Genomic DNA, 18,602 nt, shown 5'->3' with positions numbered 1-18,602 from the left:
TTAGCTGCCTCAGTAATTTAATTGGAATGAAACGTGAAAAATGTGTCATTTTTGGGGAAGAATTTATGCATCGCTTCCTGGAAATCTCATTGTCTTAACTAGCAGCCTACTGTGTTCTGTTTAGCAGGCATAATCGCATTTTTATGTGTCTCCGTATTATAAGTTAATGTGACCTCCCGTCTTCAGCTGCTGGGAAAAAAAAATAAAAAAAAATAAATAAAAATGATGTTTTCCCATAACATCTGCATCAAAACAAGGCGCCGGCAGGAGGAAAAAAATATATATATATATAAAATGTATATGTATGTACCCAAACTTATCAACCCAAGCGGGCGAACCCGGAGCATCACCCCACCCCGCGCCGCCGGAGTGGCTTAAACCGAAGGAAAACCCCCCACCGGACGCCCTAAAAGTCATTTTTTTCCTATTTTTTCCCCTTTATTCTTTCTTTCGGCCGGCTCTTTTTGCCGTGGACCCCCCCCCCCCCGCCCCGACCCCCCTTCTTGCGCCGCCAGCCCCGTCGCCCCCCCGGGGGTACCCACCGGCTCCCCCCGACGGCCCCGCGGCCGTGCCCAGGGCGCCCCCTGCGGGCCGCGGAGCGCCGCGCAGGCAGTGCTTGGGGCGGCAGCCCACGCGTGTCCGCGGCGGGTCCCCCCCCACTCTCCCACGGCCCTTCCCTTCTTCCCCCACCGCCCTTCTGTCCCTCCCTCTGTCACCCGGCCCCAGAGCTGCCTTCTCCCCCCCTCCCGCCCCTCTTTGATGTGCTTTGATTTTTTTTCCCCCCCGAGCGGGGAGCCGAGGTCAGGGATTTTGGGGGGGGGGGAGGATGGGATCACCTGGTGGGACTCTATCTCCATGCAAACTCACCCGATACGAATGTAAACCGAGTCTTTCTTCCCGCTCGGCGACGGCACAAAAGATGAAAGACTCGTGAGAGGCACCCAAATTTCGATTTGGCCGGTTCAAACGCAGGGGGGGGACTCAGGCGGGACCTGTTTTCCCTAAATCCCCTTCAATTCCCACCCACCCCCCACCCCGCTCTGCCCCCTGAAACAAAGCGTAAAGCAAAACGGCCACTAAAGTCACGAAGTGCCAGGTCTCGAGGCGTCGCGGAGATTTGGCGTGGGGCTGTGCCGTGGGGCAGTCCCGTGTGGGACAGGGCTCAGGCACCAAAAATGGGGAACAGGGTGGTGGTGGTGAGAGCTTGGCGATGCCCTTGCACATCTGTATACGACTGAAAGGGCGAGGGAAGCTGCGGAAGCGGCAGGTGGGAGGGGGGGGAAAATTCTTTTTCCCTCCCCAATTCCACGCTCCCCGCTCCCCGGGCAGCGGCTCTGGGAGCCAGGGATGCTGCCTGCACCCTGCGCACGACAGCACCCACAATTAAATAGCGGAGGGTGCTGGGTGCCGGTGCAAAGTCCCACCAAACCTGCAAAAAGGCTGATTTATTTATACGTGCTTTTTTAAATAGTGCGTGTAATTAAGGAGTGGAACAATTTGGCGAGCGCCGTGGCAGAGTGTAAGGACAGCTGTTTTTCCAAGGGGCGCGCACGCTTGCTTCCGTTCAACGGGAATTCATCTGGGGAGCCTGAGGGTCTGGGAAAACAAATCCTCGCTCCTCCTGGTGCCTTTGGCCAAGTCACCGTGGGAAAAGAAAGCCCAAACGTCTCCGCTTTGGGTTGCCACCGGGTTTTCCAGCCCCTCCGCCTGCCAGCCCGGGAGCAGCGATGGGCATGATGGGCGCCGGAGGTGCTGGCGCACCCCTCGGACCGGGGTGGGGGGAGCCGGGAGAAATAGGGGGCTGTGGCACCCCCCGGCCTCTGGTCCCGCGTGGAGCGACCAGCTCTTCCTTGGTGGCTTCTGCATCGAAAAATAGATTTTTTTTTTTTTTTGGTCTATTTTACGGTCTATATTAACACCACTGGATATTGCACCCTGCTAGGAGCTTCCACGCTGCACCTCTGGTCCCGGGTCTGCTTCTGCCGCTCGCGGGGAAGGTCTATCCGAAGGGATTTGATGCCCACGTGGGCTGACTTTAGTCATCTGCCGTGCGTGCTTGCCTTTGCACACCTGAGGAGCCCCGCTGCTTTGCAGAGATCCTTTATAATGAGTATTATTCATATCTGCAGCGTGCTTGTAACAGCTACTAATCATTTTATTACTCTTTATAATCTATTTAAAGCACAATTAGAAAAAAAATCTATACAAAGTTACAGCCGAAAGCACATTTTAGTTACGTTATAAATCCCTGAAAAACAACCATCTATCATGAAAACCGGCGCGCCTTGGCTCGGCTGACAGAAATGGATGCAGCCGCGCTACACCGAGGGCCGACGAGGTAAGGGAGGGCTGGACGGCGGCCCTCGGCCGGCTCCTCTCCGCCCTTCAGACCACGACTCCCTCGGGCTCCAGCAGCAGGTAGTCGTGCAAGGGCTTGGGGACGGGCAGCAAGGGGATGAGGCAATGGCATTCGCTGCCAAACTTTTTCCGAATGGCGGAGCGGCATAAATGTTGCAGGCACCGGACTGTGCCCGCCAGCCGGAAAAAGGACTCGTAGAATAGCTGGTGCTGCTGCAAAGAGAGAGGGGGAGAGAAAAAAGACGTGAGCATCCCTCAGTTCTAATTTTTTCCTGATTCAGCCAAACAAGCCAGAGGTACTTTTGAGATGAAGCTCTAAGGGGAGGAGGTAAGAAACCCGTCGGCGACGTTCGCCCGTGGGTTAGGCGTCCGTGGGCTGACGCGGCTCCTGCAGACAAAGGACGGCTAAGGAATTCTCCTGTGGAAGCACACATGAAGAAACCCAGCCTCGCCGCGGGCGCTGCGTGGGGAGGGTGCTTTCATGCCCACCGGCGGCGGCATCCCTGCAGAAAGCCTTAGAGCCGACGGAGAAGAGACCCACTTGTTTCCAAGACGGGGAAACAAAGCAGGCAAGCCTCAGCCCTTCCTTAGAATAAAAATCATTTCCCCCATCCCCTAGAAAGTGCTGAAGGGCTTTATTTGCATTTCAGCAGCCGTCCCCCTCCGGCAGCCACGCTAACCGAAGGCCTGCGGCGGCAAGGCAGCCATCCGAGAGCGTTCAAGAGCAGGCTGGCCGTACCTGTTGCACGGCTGGGGACAAGCTTTTTAAAACCAGAATTAGCGGGGTGGGCTCCTGCCGGGCAGCGGTCTGGCTCCAGGGACGCTTCCAGATGTCGGGATTGTATTTTGTCGTGGGCCAGGGGCAGGAATGGGGGTTTTGGTGTTGATGGAGCCAAAGGGATGCAAAGCTGCCAAGATGACTTGTGTGCGTGGTGGTTCTCTGAGGGCTATTCCTTTGGGGTTTTTTGTGAAGTTTGGGTGGGGGGAAAAAACTCGCGGTGGGTAAAACCCCCTCCTCGGGGCTCAGCCATCCCTGCCAAACCCCCGGTGCCGTCTTACCTGAAACACCTCCTCTGGCACAGCCTCGGCCCACTTCTCGGAGACGGGGATTTGCGAGTAGGAATTGAAGAGGACTTCGATGATCTCCGGCACGGCCGCGCAGGACTTCAGCACCTAGTCGTGGGCAACGCGAGGGGGTTCAGACAGAAATGCATGTCCCAGAGGGGCAGAGCATCCATGTGCTGCTGCCGAGGCTCGTCCCACCCCACCACGGTCCAGGCTGGGATAGTCCCATGTCGGTATGAGGCAGGCGTAGGGTTTGGGCCGGCATGCTTTGGAGAGCTTTCTCCACCTGTGAAGCGGTGGGAAGACCTGCCTTGCCGTGGCACTTCTTCCTCCGGATGCGGCCCTTACTTCTTATTTACATTTTTGGCTTGTGCGTGATAAGCCAGGATAATATTTTCTTTATTGGTTGATGTAAAATCAATGAAACGCAGAGCCATAAGGCAGCTGCACTGATGGCTGATGTACCAAGCCGCTCTCGCCTGTCTCTGACTTCCCAGGCAGGAAAAAAATCCTCCTTGCCGGTCCCCCCGGGTTGTGCTGGCTCCATCCCACCCCTCGCCCTGCCTGTTTTTCCCCGCTGCCACCCCACGCGGGTGTTTTCATTTCCATCGTTCCCAGCAGCACCGCCAGCCCTGACGCCGCGGTCCCCTCTCCCTGCCCGGACAGGGAGGCTCTCCCAAATTCTCCCAGCTCCCATGGCTTTTTATTTCCCCAAACAGCCCAACCCCACCTGCAAAATCCCTGGTGCGAGGGGATGCGTGGGGGCTGTTTCGGGGTTGGTACCTTGACGAAGGCGGGGGGCCATATCTTCTGGGAGCCGTGGTTGAGCAGCAGCTGGACGGCGAGGTGGGGCCGCAGCTCCCGCTTGAAGGCGGCGCTCTGCAGCGCGCAGCCCAGCGGGGAGACGCCGTCGTAGTCGATGGCGTTGACGTCGGCCCCACGCCGCAGGAGGAAGCGCGCCAGGCCAGCGTTGGCGGCCCCGCACGCCTTGTGCAAGGGGCTCCTCCGCGTCTCATCCCGGGCATCGATGTCGGCACCGTGGGCAGCCAGCAGCCGGCAAAGCTGCAGGCAGCCCTCGTCGGTGCGTGGCGCCTGCCCACAGAGGATGCCGAGGGCCGTCTCCTCCCGCGCGCTGCGTGCATCGACATGTGCTCCGTGCCGCAGGTAGAGGCGGGCATGGTTGCAGAGGCAGTGCCTGGCCGCCACATGCAGCGCCGTCTCCCCCCCGTCCTCGCTGGGCAGGTCGACGGTGGCCCCGCGTCTCAGCAGGAGCTTGGCACACCTGCAAAGAGATGGGGAGACTAGGGGGGTGAACCACCCGGATGGGTTTTGGGGGGCATGGGCTGAAGTGGGAGCCATGGGGGATGATGGGGTGGGAGGTGGCATGGAGTGAGGATGGGCTCCCAAAGGAGTTGTGGCACTCGAGGATTTTGGGAGGAAGCAGCAGAGGCTGGGGAGGGTGACCCTGTGCCCTGGTGCCCACCATAATGGTGATGATAGTGGTTTGGGCAATGTCTCCCTCTTGTCCTTGACCAGCATCATTTGTGAATGGTCATCCCTGACTATTCTTGACTACCTTGACCATCCTTGACCATCATCGTTCATGAATGGTCATCCCTGACTATCCTTGACCACCTTGACCATCACCATTTATGAATGGTCATCCCTGATTTTCCTTGACTACCTTGACCACCTTGGCCATCCTTGATCCACCAGGGTCCCACCATCCCAGACCCACCAGGGATCGGTGATCCTCGTCTTGGCTATGCTGGTGGTCAGACTGCACCGGGAGCGGTGCCCATGGTTAGCTGTGCCAGCCGGCTCTGTCCCAGCTGGTGAGGGGTGAGGGACGCATCTGGCCGTGATGAGGACACATAGGGTGATGGGCCCTTTCATGCAATCAATCTGTCGGCTGCAGTTTCATCTCCTGGCACGGGCGTAGCCCTGGGGTGTTATGGAGATGATCTATACAAGCCCACCCCTTGGCTGACAACCACAGAGCTTCTCAGCCGAAAACATCCTGAAGCGCTGCCTCCACCTTAATCTGCGCTAGGACTGAGCTGACATGCAGGGAAACCCTCGGTAACACCTCTCTGCAGCAGAAGAGCTTGGTGTGGGTTTGCTTGGGTATAAAAATGGATTCATCTTCTCCCGGTAAGGGACCCAAATGCCTGTGTTGGGGTCCCACCCCAGAGAGGACTCAAGGATGGTGTTTTCTACCTGTCCTGAAAAGAAACACCTTTGCAGATGGTTTAAGTCTGTGGAAACGAGTTTTGCCGGCTTGTTTGGCACCCAGTGACGATGGAGTGGCAGCACCTGCAGTTCCCAGGAGGAATAAAGCAAGGTAAGCAATCCTCCCCCTCCTAAATCACTGCTCCTGCCTCTCCTTCCCTCTAATGTCACCGTGTGTGGTTGCAAAAAGGGGTCGTGGCTGCTGTGAAGCGGGGACACTGGTTCCCATCAGAGCTTTCCACCTGCATCCTTCTGACAACGGACTGGGGTTAAAGATGCCTGGTATGCCCAGATGGGTTGGTTTTTTTTTTTGGTGTGTATGTGACTAAACGGATGTGATCAGCCAGTCTAAATGAATCAAAGTGACTGCTCCAACTCCTGCCGGGAGCTGCCGGGGCCGGCGTGGCTCAATGTCACTGCCCGGGCAGGGCTGTCAGCAGCTGGGTTAATGTGTGGGGCTGAGCTCATCACTGTGACACGGAGGGCTTATTTTTTTGGAGGGGGGCCAGACCCACGTGCCGTCCAAGCGAGACCTTGAATACGTGGCCAGCTCTTGTTTCCCAAGAGATGCTGCCGGGGAGGTGGGAAGAGTGGTCCTTCAGGAAGCCTCAGCAGTGGCTGGCTGGAGTCTAGGGAGGTCCATCATCCTTTAACCCCCTCCGCCTGTTTTATTTTCCTCTAATACGCTTTAATTTTAGCTCAGGTGTAACCCAGAGACCTAAGTGAGGTTCTGGGCTGATACAGAAGCGAAACGAGGGGGAGCTGGGGGACAGTGGAGCCAAGAAGTGAAGGAGAGGAAGAGGAGCCCGGGGAAGGAAGGATGGCGCCAGGGCGTTGCTCGTTTTGCCTGGCCCAGATAAATGCTAACATATGTGGGGAAAATAATAATAATAATGCTACTTGAATCTTTGTGGGCCTGTATCATCACCTTCCCCAAGGTTTGATAGGACGTTCACTGTCCTTGGCGGTGCAGGATCTGCAAATACCTCCCTGGGCCACTTTTCCCGTGCATGTCAAGCCTGAGTTTGCCCGGAAAAGATCCTGCAGGATCTGTAGGGACAGGCTGTGTCTGCAGCTGTGGCAGGTGTAATGCTCCCAAATGCTGCCAGCCCGCACCGGACCTCGCTGGAGGCATCCACAAGGAATGCTCTCTGCTGGGGATACAGTTGTGGGTGAGCAGATTGAGTGTAGGGTTGCGCCAGCAACCCTCAAATCCTCGCATCCGTACTTTACAATTCCCCTTCTACTCTAAAACGTGCTGAATCCCTCTCTCAAGCAATGGCTTGTCTTGCTGAGGTTTTTTTGGTGCTTGCTGTCCGCTGCTGGTTGGTAAAACTTTGTTGGAGGGGGTTTGTTGCCAGAGCAAATCACACCGTGACTTGATTATGTTTATTGGTCTTGTCCATCCTTGACAGCAGGGATTTGTAGGCCTAATTGTAATGACTCCCTCGGGACCCCTCTGGGTTAGCTTAATCCTAACGTCACAGTTAGCTCTGGCACCCTAAAATAATGTGTTCTGGGCAACCCAAGGGGTGGCTCTGCAGGGAAAAATGGAGACAAAAATTAAAATTATTTCGGACTTGTGTGGAAAACATGCAGCAGCCTAGTCCAGGAGAAAAATCTGGTTTTCTTTTGGGGTTGGGTTTTTTTTTTCATAGATCATGCTTAAAGCATCTCCGCTCCTTCCCAGGCAAGGAGGCAACTGCTAGCTTGGGGGCTAGAGACCCCGAGCACAAGCACCGTGCCGATTTTGGCAAGTGCTGCGTATCGAGAGCGCCCAGGATGAAAATTTACATCCGTGTATGCAAGACAGCGAGAATATTCCCCTACCCTTAATTTCCAGGTAAGGGGCAGTACACCACGGGTTGCCTGGCAAAGCCAAGAGCTGTGCCCAACACCTCCAGCCCACTCACAGGGTTGTCCCTTACCGAGAGCGGGATGGGAGTTCGATTACAGGGAGTTCAATCCCTCTTGGCCTCCTGCTAGACATCCCAAATATTCTCCTAGAAATACCAGGGTGGAAATGCCACCCTTCCCAGATGCTATTTTCCTGCAGGGTTATTCTTATTTATTATCAAGTTCAATGGCTAACTTGTCGGAAGAAGCCCGAGTCGGTTTATATTGAATTTTCCCCCTGGACACTCCTCCCTTGGCAAAGAGGGAATGGTAGTGAGGGGCTATAAATAAGGGGTGATCTCCTCCGGTTAATGGAAATGGTGGGCCCCCGTGAGGAGCACGTGCCTTCTGTTTAGATGTATGGGACATCAGCAGGTGCCGGGAGATGCCGTTCATGTTTGTTGGCTGTATGCTCTTATTTTAGCCTCTAATCTCCGCTGATGAACTCATACGCTCTAACACTTTGCCAGCATTTCTAGCTTCTTGGTGGATTTTTTTTTTTTTTAATTAATGCCCTGTTGTTCCCCATCAGATTAGACTACGATCCCATTAAACGGGGCTCAGCTAATGCTTGCTGCTTTTTGAGGTCTCCTCTCCAATTTTCTGGGAATATTGCAAGAAGCCACGAGTTTAGTCCTGCAGAAATTCAGACACGGGGTGGCAAAACAAACCAGTTTGTTTTCCACCCAGCCTGATACCATCAACCTGGCTGAGCAGCTCGCTGGAGGCAGCGATACCCTCAAAGAGCCACCTTCACACACAGCTATGCCTGATTTTGGCTAGTTTATACTCACTTCCAAACCCTTCCTAACACATTTACAAGTGATGGGTAACACACCCGAATGTCTCCGTGCTTGGGCACGTCACTCATTAGGTCAAAGTCACGCTAATTGGTGATAACTGTTGTTTGTCTCACGCTGGGGTCCTGGCTCAAATAAACGGGATAAAATGATTTGGGGTTTATTTTCCTTCTTCACCCATCAATAGAGTCGGGTGCAACATCGGGCAGGACATGCCCATCGCCCTCCCCTGCCCTCTCGCTGCCAGGATGGCTCCCGCTGGCCACGGCTTCCAGCATCCCGGCGGGATGCTGCTCAGTTCGGGATGAAAAATGCCCAGGCTGGGAAAGCGGGATTTAGCTTGAAAAGGGATGTGAGGAATAACCAGCAGGAGGAGCAGGAGGTTGGGGCAGCGGAGGCTGGAGGAAAATTTCTGTCCCCAAAAACCCACTCAGACCCTCGGTTTTCTTAAGGAAAAATCTCCTATTTGGATTTTTTTCCCCCTCCCCGGGGCCAGAGCGTCGTTTTTCCCATCCTTCGCTTGGTTGTTTTTTCATGGCATCCGAGCGACCATCTCCCGATCTGTCTGTGATTTATTGCAGGATTGATCCTGCTCAGAAAACAGCCTTCCCCTAGCCTGGCTCTGAATGCAAGGATTATTCTGATTAATTTCCTACAAGAAGGAGAAAGGAAGCCTGTTTTTCTTTAACAGATGAAAATCTTTTCAGGCACCACCAGCCCACCGGTGAACCACGGCAACGCCGGTGCCGAGGGCTGGCCGCAGCGGGGCTGGTCATGCCGGGGCAAACACCAGCCCAGGAACATCGCTCTCTGCACCGTCGCTTTGCCAAAGCTTCGTGAGCTGTGGATACTCATCCCTATGAGCCCTCATTTTGTCACACCAGCTTGGGGAGTAGCTTCTCCGAAGAGCGGGGTCAGGCCTTGGGTTGTGCTCTGTGTCTGCTTTTGGGCTCTTTATTTCTTGCTCAGGACCCATTAAGGAGCTGGTCTTCCCTGGCGAGGGGATGAGTTTCCAAAACGATGGCTCCAAACGCTCAGAGTACTGTGTTTTATTGACGCTGAACGGAGCAGAGGACAAGGTTTAGCACTAGATGATGCTAAATGCTGGCTTTTAAAATTCGTTGTCTTTTTTATTTGTAGTAATGCGTCCTTCCTGCAGCCAAAAGGGCAGTGTGTCCGGGCTGGTGCTGGAATAGCCGGAGGGTGCCACGGGGCTGGATATACCAACAGCAGGTTAGCGCCCATCTCCCCAGCATTGGGAACCTTGCTATCTTGATAGCGTTGCCTTTTTAGGTACCTGCCTTCCTGCTTTGCTCCTGTTTTCTGCTAATTCCTCCCGTGAGGAGCTATCCTCATCTAACATCCCCTAAGCAAAACTCGTCCTGCCTCCCCAGGCTGGCAGCTCTTTGCGCTCACTCCCTACTCCGTTGTTTCTTGCACAGAGCCCTCGGACACCGAGTCTCCTCTTGCGTTGACTCATCTCACCCTTTATCTCCCCTCCTTTGGTCCTGGAGGGTGGGAGCCAGAAGACAACTCTGGTTTCAGCTCCCAGGGTGGAGAGAAAGCTTGAAGAAGCGAACACAAGGGCATCACTCAGCCATAAGCCCAGGTTGCACAGAGGCAATGGTGACATCTTCTCATCCCTTGGCTTGCCTAAGCCCTCTTCCCTATGTGGAAGGCTGGAGAAGGCAAGCGCTGGGGCATTTCTCTCCAGGTAGGCTCTCCCTGGTTGCACAGAAAACCTGGGATCTTCAGAGAGCTTTCTTCCGACTCGCAGATCTGAAGGAGGACTCTACAAACGCGGTAGCGTTCGCCATCCCTTCTGCTGCAGGTACCGCGATGGGAGGCGAGGGCCACGTCCTGCGTCCCTGCGATGTGCCTTCCCACCGCCCCGCGTCTGCTCTTCCCCCCGGCACCGCTGGAGGGTTGAGACTCTTCCTCTCCCCCTCAATTATTTTTATTTTATTTTTTTTCGGGGTGCCAATAAAGGCAGACTCCTTTAATCATCCCAGCTTTAAGAGGGAAACGGGAGAGCACCAGGGAGACAGTACAGTGAATTTAGAGACTCATCTTACCCCACCATGTTAATTATCTCCGCTGTAAAAAAGAGGTCAAGGAGAGGAACTCTACTAAATAGGCCGACGTTGGCATGAACAGCTCCTAAAGTGAAGAAGGTAAGAGTGAACTTTACTGGAACTTTTTTTTTTTCCATCTCTTCAAAAAGCTTCTAGATTAAAGCTCTGATATCCTTTTTGTTGAAATCTCATGGATTCTGAAGCTCAAATGGCTGGAAGGAAGCCCAGATAATTTTTTTTTTATCCCAGTCACTGAGAGGCTCAAAGGTTTTAAGTCCTGCCCCTATGGTGAATTGCCGAGTATATGGGAATACAGAAGAACCCGGCACATAGGTGTTCTGGCCATTGTTATCGAGAGGGAGAAAAATAAAATAGCTCTCTATGTAGGTCAATGACCTGCTCTTTATTGTCAGTAAAAAATTAAGGATGACCTAAAATCTACTACTCAATGAAAAAAATAATAAAATAAAAAAAAAAAGGCAAGGTAAAGTAGTCTCCCCCTAATCAAAGAGGAAATGTTTGTGTTACCTAAAGCTTGACCTCCTCAGTCTCTAACTTTAGCAAAGTCTTTGCAATTGAAAAGCAGTGGTCGAAACCTCAAAACCTGTCTGAAATGTCTATTAATTTTTGATCTTTCAGGGGAGTTGGCTTAGTTATTGTAGAAGCCCCCGTAGCGCCGGGTAGCGTAGTTAAGGGTCTCTCAGCATTTCCATTATAAAGCCCCAATATTCAAGGGCTTATAACTCAGCTGTTTCCACGTTGCATCTGTCTGATCCCCGCATCACCGTTTGCTGGCTCACCTGCCATCCCCCTCCGTCCTTCTGGGGGAAATAACATGTAAATCGGTGACAACGGCTCATTTTTGATAGCTAGCTAGCTAGGTAGATATATCTATGGGTTTTTTTCCAAGCTGGGAAGCATCTGGCCAAAACCCAGACACCCGGACCTCTTTGGGCCATGGGGTCCTCTCCACGCACCAGGTTGGTTTCTGTGCCCCATCTCTATGGGGAGAGAGCAAGTTGGTGAAGCCTGAAATACCCCCATGGGGCTTTTAGGATGGCTTGGGGTTTGGAGGCTGAAGGCTTTAAGGTCAAAAGGGAGCCCACGAGAAGGAATTAAAACCAGCTCCTTCTTAATGATGAGGGCTGCTTGTAGCAACCTCCCTTATCCATCCCGCTCCCTCCAACCCTTGTCGCACCAAGGGTGAGTTTGATTAATCCCTAGATTTTTGGCTGAACCAAAATTTCATTAATATCCGATTTTCGGCCCTCTTGCAGAGACTCTTATTTGTTATCCGGGCTCGAGATATTTACACCTGCAAACCTTTTCCTTTCTGGTTGCTCTTCTTTAGCAGAGCTCTTTCCCTGACACCTGGCCCATGATACAGTGGATCCGTAGCGGGAACCTTGCCTTCATCACCTACTTCTAGTTACGCTTGCTGCCTGCTTAAAGGGGAGAGGATTGAAGCCAGGGTGGCTTTTCACTGAAGCTGGCAGGCGATGAAATTTGCTATGGCCCTAAATAGTTTTGTCAGGATATCAAGGGGCTGAGCTCTTTATAAAAAAATCCCGATTCCCTGGGTCTAATGATTCAGGAGCTTAAAGTCCTGCCGAGACGTACACGTGCGCACAAAAAGCTTATTTTTCAAGGCAACGTTTACACCAGCCTCTGTGCGATGCGGATCCAGGGTGAGAAAGGAGCGGACGCACGTGGCTGAGCCTTAGCCCTGACTATAAACTGAGGTGGACCTGTACGTGGCTTGAGCGGGTCGAGGAGGTGGGAGGATTGCTCCCATCCCGCAGACCCCATCCCTTCGTTATGGCCCTGGGGCTGGGATTCTAGGAGGAGTGTGCGCCCTGATCGGCACCGACATCCCTCACCGATGGGGTCGGCATGGGCTGAGGAGCACAGGAGGTTGGGGTGACCCACATGCCCCTTAACCAGCCCCATCCTGAGCACCTCCTGGGGGAAAGCGTGCTGGACCTGGGATGTGGGACCTCAGAGTGATTTTTAGAGAGAGAAGAGGAGGAAGGAAAAGCTGGACTGGGCTGTTCCTGTCCGTGGGAAGGAGACCCAGGCTGTGCAATGTGCCTGGCACCAAAATCTCCCTTCTTGGCTATGCTGAGCGTGCTGCAGCAGCTGGGAGATGTGAGAGCACGTGGGAAGCCTTGCTGGGGAGTGTGGCATCTTTTTTGCACCCCCCAGAGGCAAAGGCTCTGGGGTCTGCGTGCAGGGGATGCGGACCGAGGTTATCAGCGGGGGGATGCCGATGGGGGGGCCCCCCTCTCCTTACCCCAGGGAGTCTTGGGTGGTGCAGAGGTGCAGCGGGGCCAGGCCCTCGTCGCTCCGCAGGTTTGGGTCAGCCTTGTGCTCCAGCAGCAGCTCGACGCAGTCGACGTGCCCCCCCAGACAGGCTTCGTGCAGGGGCCCGCGTCCCCCCGGCGCCAGGTCGGGGTCGGCCCGTCGGCGGAGGAGATGGCGCAGGCAGGCGGTGTGACCCAGGCGGGCGGCGAGGCACAGCGGGGTGGTCAGCTCCCGCTTGTACTCCAGCGACCACAGCCCTGTGGGAATCGCAGCAAGAGAGGGGTTGGAAGGGACCTCCGGAGATCATCTAGTCCAACCCCCCCACCAGAGCAGGGTCACCCAGAGCAGGTTGCACAGGGATGTGTCCAGGCGAGTTCTGAGTATCTCCAGAGAAGGAGACTCCACAACCTCTCCGGGCAACTTGTTCCAGGGCTCTGCCACCCTCAAAGGAAAGAAGCTCCTCCTCGTGTTTAGGTGGAACTTCCTATGACTGAGTTTGTGCCCGTTACCTCTCGTCCTGTCACTGGGCACCACTGAAAAAAGACGGGCCCCATCCTCCTGGCACCCACCCCTGAAGTATTGATAAGCATTGATAAGATCCCCCCTCAGTCTTCTCTCCTCCAGACTAAAAAGACCCGAGTCCCTCAGCCTTGCCTCCTAAGAAAGATGTTCCAGTCCCCTAAACATCTTCGTAGCCCTTTGCTGCACCCCTCCAGTAGCTCTCTGTCCTTCTTGAACTGGGGAGGAGGGAGCGGGCTGATGCCAGGGCTGACCCCCTGGGGACCCGTGGTGTTCGCACCAGGAACAGGGCTTGGGGATATTCCCACCCCCTGTGCACCAGCCTTGCGAATAAACCACATCATTTTTCTTTTTCTGTTTTTCTTTTAGCTCCCCGGCAGCTTTAGGGGTTTTGAAGAGCCTGGTTATGGTTGGTGGCTGCTCCGGGCGCTGTTGGCAAGAGGGGAAGCGAAACTCCCTCGGCGTGTGCACGTCCAGGAGTGGGATTTCATATGGCACGAGCTGGGTAAACCAATATCCTGCCCGCAACCAGCTGCCCAGGGGGCCCTGGGTGCAGGACCTTGCTGGCAGAAACTAAAAGGCAGCTCACGAATTCCCCACCTGCACCCAGGGGAGGAAAAAAACTGTCTTTGCTGGGACTGGGCTGGGTCTGAAGGCACCCAAGCCGGGTGGGAGCGCCTTGGGAGGGTGATGCAGGTCTGCGCATGGAATGAGCTGGGTTTGGGCTCAGCTGGAACAAGGCATCGCATTTCCCAGCAGCTCCGGGACCTCTGGGACCATTAGTAGATGCCTGGTGAGCATCTGGGACCACAGGGATCACCTGGGGTCAGGAAGCGATGGGTATCGCTACCTGGGGAGCATCTTATTCCTCCCAATTAGGACCGGGCTGCTCTTTCTGAGCCCCTGCACAGGGAATTTGGGCTGCAAGCCCTCTTGCAAGCATGCCTAAGCCACAGAGCGCCCCATCCCAACCTGGAAAAACGATGTGGACACACGCTTTGTACAATTCCCTGCCCCTCCGGTAGGTTAGTATGTGCAGAAGAGAAGAAAATAATGAAAGAAAGTGCTTAATATTTAGGGCTAGGGCTGCAGGGTGCAGTCAGCTACCCAGAAACCAGCCACCTCGGGAACAGGCTTTATAAAAGTAGCGTTAGACGCTTAAATGCACTGCACCACTCCTATTTAGGGTTAGTAAATACTTGTTGGTTTCTTTTTTTTTTTTCAAATTTTTCTGGACTGGCCTTTAAAGGAAAAGTACCTGAGAGTCCATAAGACGCTTGGCTTTTCACCTGCCACTCCAGCTCATTTTTACTGATCTCAAAAACCAGGTTGACATCTTGATAGTATCGGTCAGTCAGGACCTCGAGGCTTCTCAGGTCTCCCGTGACCAGGGCCGTGTAATACTTGGTGGCGGGAGCGTGAGCCGTTAGAGGATGCTCCGAATCCAATTTGGGGGAAATCTGTAGCTTTTCTGTTACAGGTCCCGGTAACTCGCCCATTCCAGTGCTTCCCGTGTGTGCAGGTCCTAGCTGGGAGGATAGACGGGCTTTTATAGTTCATTGTTTCCATCCTTCTGGGCTCATTGTCTAATTATAATCCGGTTAAGGCTCTATTGTCGTTGTATTTATAACTCCGGCGGGGTCAGATGATAACGGGCATGAGATACAATGAGGGTCAAACAGTCACTGGGCTGTGTTGTGGCAGCAACTCTTGGATTAAATTGCCGGTTTAATTGCAGGCAGCAGCTTGGGACACGGGTGTTTAGGCTGGGAGGAAAATTAGCGTTTAGGGGGTAAAAAAAAAAAAAAAAAATTTAGTCAGCTCCTGTCTGCCCAAACCCATATAACCTTATTTGTGTCCTCTGAGCTCTGAGACAGTGGTGGTTTTTTTTTTTCCCCTCTGTCTAACGCTGTATTTTTTTTCTTCTTGAAGGCACTCATACCTGTTTCCAGTCTCGTGGTTGCTATACGGAAAAATCTGGGCATCACATTAGAGGACAGCACGATGCAGGCTGGCACGCCGGCGCGTCCCTGCAGGGATGCAAAGCATTTGGCAAAGGCCAGCGAGGTACAAATCCTCCTGGGGCTTTGGCAGGGGGAGCCGCTCTCCCTGCCGATGCCTTGTATAGGAGAGAGAACGCGTCCAGGCTCTGCTGCCATTTAAGCACAGGGACGGATGCCGGCAGAGCTTCCTGGGCTCCCGCTGCCCTGAGGCTCATGGCTCCTTTCCTCAAGGTCACGGGAGAAGTCCGCGGCAGGGACAAGAATAGACCTTGGAATCTCGTGACCCGGTGGCTTCGCCACCAGCCCAAGGCTCTGGGTGACACCACCCCCACCCCCCGCCACCCCCCGCCTGCCAGCCCTCCTGCCCCACCTTCCCGGGGAATAAAAATGATCAAAGCGGATCTCAGGACGATGTTAAACTATACGGAAGCAACCAGACGTGGAGGGAGTGCTGAAACACTTGGTGATTCCCTCCGTGTGGAGCCCCAGGCTGGAAAAAATGTTTGGGACCTTCTCCGTAGACCTCTGCAAGTGGGGACCTTGCCAGGTTCCCACAGGTGACCATGAGCATCGCTGTGCCAGCCCCGGGGCAACACATCCGCGCTGTAAGAGTCACCTGAGGCTTCTTTTTGGGTTTGGCTGCGGTGACATCCAGCCCCCTGGCCCCAGAGACCGTGGGAAGAGCACAGAGCCACAAAAAAATCACAGTGTGTCCATCAAGGATGGGGTCGCTCTGAGCCGGGGAAGGGTCCGACTTGGCGTCCTTGTGTAAATTAATCCCTTGTGTAAAGGACCCCCTGCCCTGAGATCCCCGTTCACCTGCAGTGGGACCTAATTTGAGGTCAACCTACATGGTCTTTCCTGTTTTGTTTCTTCCCCTGAACTCAAGGCTGGCTTTCCCACCTGGCTGTCTGTCCACAACTGCTCGGTTGGTTTGAACTTCCAAATCCCATCGTCTTTCTCTCTTCTTTTACCACTTGTTGCTATCCTGCTACCTCCAGCCTTTTTGTGCCCCTTTACCCTTCTGGTATCAACTGAACCACCTCCTCAAAGCATTGCTTTGGTATGAAAAATAGCCTCGTTAGCCCCCGGGATCCCTTAGCCGGCACAGGAGAAGGCTTGGAGACCTGGGGAGCGGCACAGACAGGGATCGTTTTCCCCAAGGACTTGTCCTGGGTCGTGTTTTTGCAGCCCTGGCTCGCTTTCCCTCCCTTATTAGCAACGCGGTGGTTATATTTTTGCGGTGGCATGGAGGAAGCCTGCCTTCACGTGCTCTCGCTCGCACCGAGGGGATCGCCCTCCCGCGGCACGGACCACCTCCGGCGCTGGCAGCTGGGTATATTTAGCAGGGAGTCTAGACCTCCTCGGTCAGACGTGGGCTAATTTTGCAAGGGGGGTGGGTGTGTGTGTCTGGCATTAAACTGCTGTTGAGAGTGTGTTGAAATACCCTGTGACCTCTTCTCACGAGCCTTTTAATCAGCGTCTATTTGCATACAACACTCACTTCTTGGGTCACGGTAATGACAGGATTAACGGCATCACTGATGGGGGGGTGGTGGTTAAAAATAGCCAGGGCCAGCAAGAGTAGAAAGAAAAAGTCCTCTTGTAGCTGAGTGGCATGTATAAACGCATGAGCCTGAGCTCCTGCCAGACGAGTCAAGTGCTTTTTCCACTGATGAGTGGAAAGTGAAGTCAGGATGAAGCAATATTCACGTGTTTTTTGGGGGAACGCTGTCGTACAGGCAGGAGTGATTTCCTGCAGAGAGGAGCTGGCAGCCAGGACACCTGCGGAGCATCCTGGGGCTGGCCAGGAGAGGGGGAGAAGTCCCTGATTGGGTTTTGAAGGGAAACGGAGCGTTTTGACTGCTTATAAACTCCCTGTCACCTTTGGGCAGTGATTTTGGGTGGTGGAGGAAGGCCGGAGCCCGCAGCCCTACCCTCTCCTCTGCCACTGCCATGCTGCACGGCCTTGGGCGCATCACCTCTCCTCCCAGCATCCCGGTCCCCGCGCACCGAGACCCTGAGGCCCCGAGAGCCTGATCCTGCAGCCAGTTAAGCCTGGGATCATCCTTATGCGTCCTTACTTCAGTAGAGATGTTCCTACACAGGATCGGACCCCAAACGATGAGCACTTCATTAGCAGTAGCCTCGCACTCATTAATCTCTAACGCGGGGGTAGCATCTTAACCTTCTCCCTGCATACGACTGTTTGCAGAGTACACCTCATTTAACAAAACATTAAGCATTTTACTTCCTCAGATCAAGTGTATCTATTAATAATGACTTAAATTGTCTGCGCCGGCTTCACATTACGAGGAAAACTCATTCCTGGCACATGAAAGAGAATGCTATGCAGAAGCAAAACGACTTCAGCACGAGCTTGTTCCCCAAGTTAAGTTGCCGCATAACAACTTAGTCCTCACACCAGGGAGATTTCAGCCCATAATAACTTGCCCCGCCGTTTCAAAAAACCATGAGGCTGCCTTAAAAAATCCGGCGAGTCCAGATGTGCCCGTGCCGAGAGCTCCTGGCATCGCCGCCGTGATTTACAGCTGCCCTCCGGCAGCGGGGAATGGCATTATTATTTTTTTTTTCCCAGGGAAATTTCCAGCGCGGCGAACGAGCCCGAGGGCTGGCAGCCCGCGGCACTGCCTCCTCCAGCTGCTCTCAAGCGCGGATGGCAAGGCGTGACAGATTTAAAGCTTGCAACCCCCCCCCAACCCCCTTTACCCCCCCAAATATTTAAAATGAGCTGGCTGAGTGGCGGAGCTCCCTGTGATGGCTGTGTCCCCCCCGGCACCCCGCGGCCGCGGGGAGGTGATGCTGTGCCCGCAGCCGGGGGATGGAGAGGTGGGCAGGCGGGATGGCGAGGCCGCCACGCCACCAGATAAACCATCACCTGCCCAAGCCTACCTTGGCAGGACAGCGGTGTGAGGCCGGCTCTCCCGGGCGATGCTTGCTGGTCCCCCAGGCTCACCGTCCCCGGCCGGGCAGCACGGGGCGGGAGGTTTAATCTCCTCTCTCGGAGCCAGGTGCCACCTTGCAAAGAGCCAACCTGCCACCGAAACGTCCCCACGTTTATATTTCCAGCGCTTCCCCCCCTCCCTCGCTCCATGTGACGGCGCTGCCCAGTTATGCGGCCGGTGGCTGAGCGAGGGGGTCAGACCGCGGGATTATTGCCCGTGAAGACGCACGTCTCTGTGCTGGGGTGGTGGTGGTGGGGGTGTCACGCTTTGTACCCACCCCAAAAAACTTCTGCAGATGCAATCGCATGAGCTGAGTTGGCCGAGCTGCTGCTGCTGGACCAGCTCTCCTTCAAAAACTGCTGCCCTGTGAAGTATAAACTCATC

The 18,602-nt window shown here is 54.4% G+C and overlaps 1 protein-coding gene across 1 annotated transcript; it reads right to left on the bottom strand.

Moving 5' to 3' along the window:
• Positions 1 to 2,124: 2,124 nt before the first annotated feature.
• On the bottom strand, positions 2,125 to 18,284 carry ASB18 (ankyrin repeat and SOCS box containing 18). Its single transcript, XM_059820060.1, has 6 exons — positions 18,166 to 18,284; positions 14,508 to 15,015; positions 12,720 to 12,987; positions 4,207 to 4,705; positions 3,418 to 3,531; positions 2,125 to 2,571 (listed from the first exon to the last, which is right to left on the bottom strand). The coding sequence occupies exons 2-6, from the start codon at positions 14,746 to 14,748 to the stop codon at positions 2,386 to 2,388; spliced, it is 1,308 nt and encodes a 435-aa protein (XP_059676043.1). The 5' UTR covers positions 14,749 to 15,015; positions 18,166 to 18,284; the 3' UTR covers positions 2,125 to 2,385.
• Between the last annotated feature and the right edge of the window lie 318 nt (positions 18,285 to 18,602).

The sequence above is a fragment of the Gavia stellata genome, chromosome 8 (genome assembly GCF_030936135.1).
Source record: "Gavia stellata isolate bGavSte3 chromosome 8, bGavSte3.hap2, whole genome shotgun sequence".
Taxonomy (NCBI): domain Eukaryota; kingdom Metazoa; phylum Chordata; class Aves; order Gaviiformes; family Gaviidae; genus Gavia; species Gavia stellata.
The sequence above is the reverse complement of the archived record's forward strand: the minus strand, read 5'-3'. Positions and strand labels throughout refer to the sequence as shown.

Coding starts and splice junctions, on each gene's coding strand:
- ASB18 (XM_059820060.1), bottom strand. CDS start 14,748: ATGGGCGAGTTACCGGGACCTGTAACAGAAAAGCTACAGATTTCCCCC. Junction 4,706..12,719: donor ACCACCCAAGACTCCCTGGG/GTAAGGAGAGGG, acceptor ATCTCTTTGCAG/GTGTGCCAAGCTCCTGCTGA. Junction 3,532..4,206: donor GGCCCCCCGCCTTCGTCAAG/GTACCAACCCCG, acceptor GCCCACGACTAG/GTGCTGAAGTCCTGCGCGGC.